The 7400-nt window shown below is 37.7% G+C and overlaps 1 protein-coding gene across 1 annotated transcript; it reads right to left on the reverse strand.

The window, feature by feature from the left end:
- Window positions 1–665: 665 nt before the first annotated feature.
- LOC143858774 (2-alkenal reductase (NADP(+)-dependent)-like) lies at window positions 666–7166 on the reverse strand. The gene is made up of 5 exons (XM_077369488.1): window positions 6826–7166; window positions 5745–5922; window positions 4727–4893; window positions 1503–1585; window positions 666–1199 (listed from the first exon to the last, which is right to left on the reverse strand). The coding sequence occupies exons 1-5, from the start codon at window positions 7054–7056 to the stop codon at window positions 821–823; spliced, it is 1038 nt and encodes a 345-aa protein (XP_077225603.1). The 5' UTR covers window positions 7057–7166; the 3' UTR covers window positions 666–820.
- Window positions 7167–7400: the final 234 nt, after the last annotated feature.

Genomic DNA, 7400 nt, shown 5'->3' on the forward strand with positions numbered 1-7400 from the left:
AGAGAGAGAGAGGCTGAGAGACACACACACAGAGAGAGAGAGAGAGAGAGAGAGAGAGAGAGGTGAGAGGGAGTGAGGATTACCGTCAAGGTTTGCCGGAGGGGAGGGCCCTCGCCGGAGTGGAGGGAATCTCGCCGGAGAAGATGGATTTAGGGTTTGAGAGAGGGAGAGAAAAACGAGATTTAGAAAATGATCGGGGTTTTTTTCCTTTTATTTGTTTTATAAACACACACCCCCATATGTTATAAACACACCCCCTTAAGTCGCTAAAACACCCCCTGCCTTTAAAAAACCCACCAAACGTGTCGGGTACGCGTGGGTGCGCACCCGACACGCACCCGGACTTAAAAATTGGTTTTTTTTTAAAAAAAAATGTAGGGTGCGTACCCGCACCCCATACGTGTGGGGTACGGGTACAGGACCCCGGGAGAGTACTCGTGCTTCATTGGTCCACATGAACAACATACCATTATTTAAAAACCAAATCGGGATTTGCTAGGCAATTTCACTGCTGCCGGATGCTCACTTTTAGATTTTGTCTTATTCAGTTAATTCACCACAAAAGTGAGCTATGAAATAGCTTTCGACAAAATTGCATAGCAAATCCCAAATCTAATACACACAAAAAAAAGAAAAAAAAAGTTGACTTGGGAGGCAAAAACATATAGACAAGTAGATACTTATTCTCGTCAGAATGTATCTGACATTATTAGAATTGACAATCATCTACACCACCTTCATTCACTACAACAACCACCTTCACTACAAAACAATATATACATCTCCACATCACAAATACGAAGGATCTGAGCCGTTCAAATCACTCGCGTGCAACAACAACTACCTGTTTCCCAATGCTGCTTCCGGTGAAGAGTCCTATCAGAGCCGCCGGGGCTTTTTCGAGGTCTTCTACTGTATCTTCAACATAAAAAATCTTGCCTTCCTTGATATACTGATGGGTCAACTCCAAGAACTGAGGGTACAAATGGTAGTAATCGAATACCGTAAATCCTTCCATTCGAATGCGTTTTGAAATGAGGCAGAACAAGTTTTGCACGCCATCAAGCTTCTCAAGGTTGTATTGAGAGATCATACCACACACCGCAATGCGGCCTTTGAGTCTCATGTTCAAAAGAACCGCATCGAGCATTGGGCCCCCCACATTCTCAAAGTAGATGTCAATGCCTTCGGGGAAATACCTGAAAGTAGTGACCTTAAAACATTGACGAAAGCAAATGGAAGAAACATTGAAGAGATGGATGAAAATGGTCATAAAATTAGGGGTACAACTTGGGTGGGGTTGGGTTGAGCTTTTACTGAAAATGAATTGGAATCAATCCGAACCCAACCTGATTTTATGTTAAGAATTCAACCCGAATTCCCAAAAATCGAACCGAGTTGCACCCCTACAGAAAACAAATCAAAGCTGCTCTTTTCTGTAGTACGAAAACTGAAATTAAGATGATGATGTTTAAGAATCTCATATGAAAAAGTGGACAGACCTTTTCAAAGCCACATTCAAGTCGGGCTCTTCTTTATAGTTGAAAGCCTCATCATATCCAAACTTGTTCTTAAGTAGATTGACCTGAGTGGCATTAGTGATAAGCAACAATCTAAATTAACAAGAAGACTATGCTTCATAAAAAATTACAAATCAGAAGTAGATGACGATACAAATTAGAGGAAACAATGTTAATTTATCCATAACAACAGCAAGAAGTAACTTTTAACATCAATACTAAAAGGCAATTTGTTGGTTCTTCCAAAAACGGGCATGTATGTGAAATCAAGAACGAGGTGACACGTATGGTCTTGGTCCCTCTATAAAGGCATGTTTGATTGGAAGCAAATGCCTTTCCACGTAGAAAGAGCTTTCCCTGAAAAGCCTTCTTCCCATGTTCCAAGTGTTTGGTTCAACAAATATTAGAGCCGCTAATGGACCTGGATAGTCCGATGGATCCAGATGATTTGGGTTGCTAGAGTGGTACATAGACAAATGATGTCGGTCCATTGGAGTGTCCCATGTGGGGCGTAGCTCTCAACATTTTTTTTTTTCTAATCAGGATGCAAACACTACTGAAAATGTTCGTTGAAACATATTTTTGGAATATAGTAGCTATACTACATAATACAACATGGATATTAATCAATAATCTAACAGTAAGGCTAAGATGGAGGGTCCAAATTTAAAAACTCAATAGGACCCACATATATAGTAACAAAGTATATGCTAATTCCAGAACCAATGGACCTCGCATGTGTGAATGTTGTCCAACATTTATTTTTAAACAAAAAAGAAAGCCGCATATGAGGTTCTAGAAGAAAACCTTTAAGACAAAAAAAAATTGTTGTTTCCTCTTCAAGATGGAATGGTCTCTCCATCTCGAAAGCCTTTCCTTGCCCAACCAAACAAAGCAAAGTGATGACAACTTGGAAAAGGTTTTCCTTTTCACTACCTTCCTTCACTTTCATGTCAACCAAACAGGGGACATCCCATGCATTAGGTAAAGGACAACAAAAGTCAATGGTTTAGCTCTTCTTAGCACAACCCCAAACAACCCCTGTGGGATCAACGGATTTGATCATGTAAATGATAGAAGTAAAGCCATGTGGGATCAACGGATTTGATCATGTGAACAATAGAAGTAAGGTCCAATGAAAGCCTCTAAGAAAGGAGCATAAAAGTGACTCCTTTTAGTATTTTCCTAATTTATCTAATCTTTTATTACAAATCTTTTATTACAGTCCTATTTTTCTTGGTAAGAAAATGGATATTGTATTAGTGTGGGGAAAAAAGAAGGGGAAATCACCAAAAAATTCTTATGATTAAATTTTGGCAACAAAAACCTCTCATTCTTTCTTGTAAATTGATAAAATCGCAATTTTTTTTGTACTTCAATAGCTTTACAACACCTTTTCTAGGTAGTTTATCCTAAAATGAAGATAGAATTTTGTTCGGAAAGAATATCTCTCTATCTAAAAGATTCTCCAATAGATGGAGTCTTGCCAATGAGAGGGAGATCCAAAATATTGGTTCATTTTAATGTTGTTTATATATATATATATATATATATATATATATATATATATATATATATATATATATGTGTGTGTGTGTGTGTGTGTGTGTGTGTGTGAGAGAGAGAAAAGTGTTTCTAAGCACGTGCTTAGGGAGCTCCCTAAGCACAAGTGGCTTAAAAAGGCACTGATTGGTTCGTATGGCGGGTCCAAAATATTTTGTTTTATTTTAATTTTGGTTCCAAAAAATTAGATCATTGCCAAAGGCTGTAATAGGTAAAAACTAATATTTTTTGAGTGGCTAGGTTTAAAATATTAAAGGCTAATAATGAGTGATTTTAGTTATTAACAAAAAAATTGGGGGATTTTGGTTGAGAAACTTTAGTCAAGGGAATTTCATAAGATTCCCAAAAAGAACAGAACAGAAAGGCCTGAGAAAGAAGAGATGAACATGGACTATAACAAAATCCAACAAAACAAGAACATTGCAGTACGATTGCCCACTCAAAAAAAAAAAAAAGAGAGAATGTTTAATTTTTATATAATCTAAGGAGTTGTTATATCATGCATGGCCGTTCCTGTTTAAATTTCCTTGAAAAATATGATGCGAAGAGGTGGTACATATGAGGACCAATTGCCCAATCATCCAAACAAGTTTTATTCTAGACCTTTGTTGTGGATGGGGTAAGCACCAAAGTTCTCTCATTGCCTCCAATTGGTAGCCTTTAAATGGACGGTCAGTCTATATTTATCAGAGAAATCTCCACAAATCAAACGGTTTAGGTAATCCAATGGAAGATAATTTTGACGGATGGGATGTCAATTACAAGGCCTGGCAAATAAATGGTTTGAATGATGGTACAAGTGGGGCACACTTGTACGGTTGTACTTCTCACTGCTCATATTTTTCCAAGAGAAAATATAATAATGTATCATTGTTGAAGTATAAAAGAATAAATAACAGTTTCTCTAACAGCTTAAGCTTTTGGAGTAACTAGTAGGGCATCAGAGCAAAGGTCCTGAGTTGAAGGCTCCTTGATGTCAAAAATCCACATGTAATGGTCAACCAAAAGTGGGGTCACATGTGCCACCTGTAGGCCAACCCAAAGAAAGAGGGGCCACATGTGAAGGGGGAGTGTTAAAGTATAAAAGAATAAATAACGCCTTCTCCAACAGCTTAAGCTTTTTAAGCAACTGGTAATTTCACAATCATATAACATCTCAAATGTGAATGTATTTGTTTTTAATAAACCCTTTCTCTGTGTCATGCTTCTATGGACTAATATTTATTTTTATGAACATATATTGGTGTCCGAGTTTTCCAGTTGAGCAGATGACATCGAAATGCATGTCCATGTCTAAGTTACATATGGCATGCAAATGTATAGTCAGGGACCACTTTATCGGTGGTCCAAACCATTTGTGAATGAGCCATGCCACTCCGACGGATGATCCTGATCCTCCATTTGTGGAGGCAGAATGTGGATTAAGAAGACAAGACTTCACATCCAATGATATAATCTCCACAAATCGTCTCCACAAATAGGAGGGTTAAATCATCTGATGTTTTTGTTTGGGAGCAGGGCATGTTCATAGTAGACAAAGCAAAATAACAGTTTGAATCATTAAAAAGATGGCCTGAATTGCATTTCGAGTTCCCTTATTCTTGCATCAATATATATAGCAAGTATCTTAAGTGGAAAGTCACCTTTGCATTCGAGCCGGCACTTCCAACCACATAGCAACCCATTAGCTTAGCAAATTGCCCAACAAGTTGACCAACTGCACCGGATGCCGCTGATACGTAGACATATTCCCCTTTCTTAGGAGAGCAAACCTCATGAAATCCAGCATAAGCTGTGAGACCAGGCATACCTACAAACAATGTCCTATGGGTAGAACTTGAAGAGCCAGAAATTTTTCTGAGATGAAACTAAAAATGAAAGCAGAATGCTAATTTGCAATCTGGGAAGGATTACAATTATTGTGGAGATGTGGACTGAAAAGGATTCTATGAGCTAAATCAGATGGTTCAGAAAATTCAGTGAATCCTCTATTCAAGGAATTCAAATACAAATTGATAGGCAATTTCAAGGCAGATAGCTTTCAATTTAAGGTGGAAGTGTAATTTGTTGAATACACCACACTAAGATGCTTATATAGATCCACGCTAGTACAGTTTGGCTTTAGTACTTTAAAAACTTTCCTGTCCATCACTGTCTTAGTAAATTTAATTTTCATTATATTTCACGAAATGTATGGATGATACCAGTTAAAAGTAAAGTCCCATGCTTTGGAAATACTACACAAAAATCTAAAAATCAGATATGTGACAAAACAATGTACAAGCTAACTATCAGTTACACGGAGACTACAATCAATGATTCAGGATTTAACTGCAATGGTTATGCATTGATTTTGTTATTATGGTCAACTAACCCAAGTAAATAGCGCAAAATGAGGTCTTAATATCAGCTCCAATTAAATTCTTTTCAATAGGAAAATAGATATGACATTGAGATAAATAAGACCAAGTACAAAAAGTTCTGAAATGAGGAGATAATGTTTCAAGCAATGCCTTAAGTGCAGTAGCCGTTCACTCCTTAAAAAGTATTAAATAGGGGACATGATGAGATCAAAGTATCCTTAAACTATCAGATAGCTTCATATATTTCCAACAGCTACAGCCTACATATTTGTATACGCATTGCAGAAGTCCAACTTACCGAGAAGGCCTGTGTAATAGGAAAGTGGCACATCGGTATATTTGATCTTAATTAGCATATCGGTTTCTGATATGAGACTGAACTCTTCCCATCCAGTGACCCCCCACACCAAATCCCCTTCCTTGAAGTCCGGATGTCCAGAATCTATAACTTTAGATACGCCATAACCAAGTATGGGCTGCGTAATAACAAGTAACAAACACAAGTTCAGCGCCTGGAATGAGAAGAAAAGACTCAAAGAATCTATAACTTTAGATACGCCATAACCAAGTATGGGCCGCATAATAACAAGTAACAAACACAAGTTCAGCACCTGGAATGAGAAGAAAAGACTCAAAATTTTCCAACTTGAATCAAACTTTTTCATAGCACAAGCCAAGTCGTCTTGGCACTTGGTTAAGTATTATTGATCATGATTTTTTTTTTGTACTTTCAAAGAAGATCTTATTTTTTAAGTTTGTCACTCATTCAATTGAGTTATTTGCATTCTTTATCATATCCTACAAAACCCAAGTTCTAAATCTGAATTTCTTATCTTTCCCTGAGGAAAAAAAAAACAAACCCCTGATTTAAAACTTCCCAAGTCAATCATATACTCGACCGAGTCAACTAGGTTTTACCTTGGCATAATTCTTGTTTGAGTCCGAGTTTGTTCCTATGGAGTTGAACAAAACCCCTTTGCCCCTCCCAACTTGATGAAAATTAATTGTGTCAATCATTGACTAACCCAAGTCAAATGGGGTTTACATTGGTCCTCTAGTTATCATCAGAAACTGAGTTTTTAGACACAGAAGCAAATGACCCAACATTCATTTCTATAGGATGATCCTAACTATCCGATCTATAGATCGGAGGGTTAGGATCATCATCCCATGGAAATGATTTTTGGGGCACAACCTATTAAGGTTGGATCATCCTATGGAGTGGGCCCTACCATATTTATTCCCTAGCAAATTTCAAGGGGAAAAAAAAAATTGCTCTAGTGTCTTCTGAAACTTACAAATTAAACTAATTTCAATGAAAATAGAAAAACACTAACAAAATGCTGAAAGAAAATTCGAACCGGGAAAAAAAAAATTACCGATCCTGGAGTGAAGGAAGAAAAATAGCCAAGTGTAATCCGACTCATACGAATTCGCAAATAAGGATCACAAGAGAGATAGAGATTCTTAACGAGGACTGATTTTGAACCGTCAGGAACCTTTAATTGGATTTTGTTTGACCTCAAAATCATGTCCGATTCTTTAGGAAATCCCGTCACGTAATCTCTCAAGATTATCTGTTTGTTGCTAACTTCATCTCCCTCTGCCATTTTGCACAATCAAAGCTTTTGTTTTTTCTACTGTCTTCTGGAAACCCTAGATTTCTCTCCCTGTGATTAGAATTTAGAACTAGAAGTGGTGCTTTCTATTGTCTATTTTTTGGAGGGGTGAGGATATTTATAGCATTTTTTGTGGGTGATAAATCAAATGAATGACGCCATCACTTACGTAATAGGGCTGCAACTCGGGTCGGGCGGGTCGGGTTTTGGAGAACCCAACGCTACGGGAGAAATATCTCCGGTCCGGTTTTTTTTTTTGGGAAAACCCACGATTCCCAAACCCGGCCCTACCCATGATAAATCTCGGGTCGGGTCGGATTTTTTCACGTTGACGC

The sequence above is a fragment of the Tasmannia lanceolata genome, unplaced genomic scaffold (assembly GCF_043159265.1).
Source record: "Tasmannia lanceolata isolate RefF3 unplaced genomic scaffold, GAP_Taslan_0.1 ptg000026l, whole genome shotgun sequence".
NCBI classification, from domain to species: domain Eukaryota; kingdom Viridiplantae; phylum Streptophyta; class Magnoliopsida; order Canellales; family Winteraceae; genus Tasmannia; species Tasmannia lanceolata.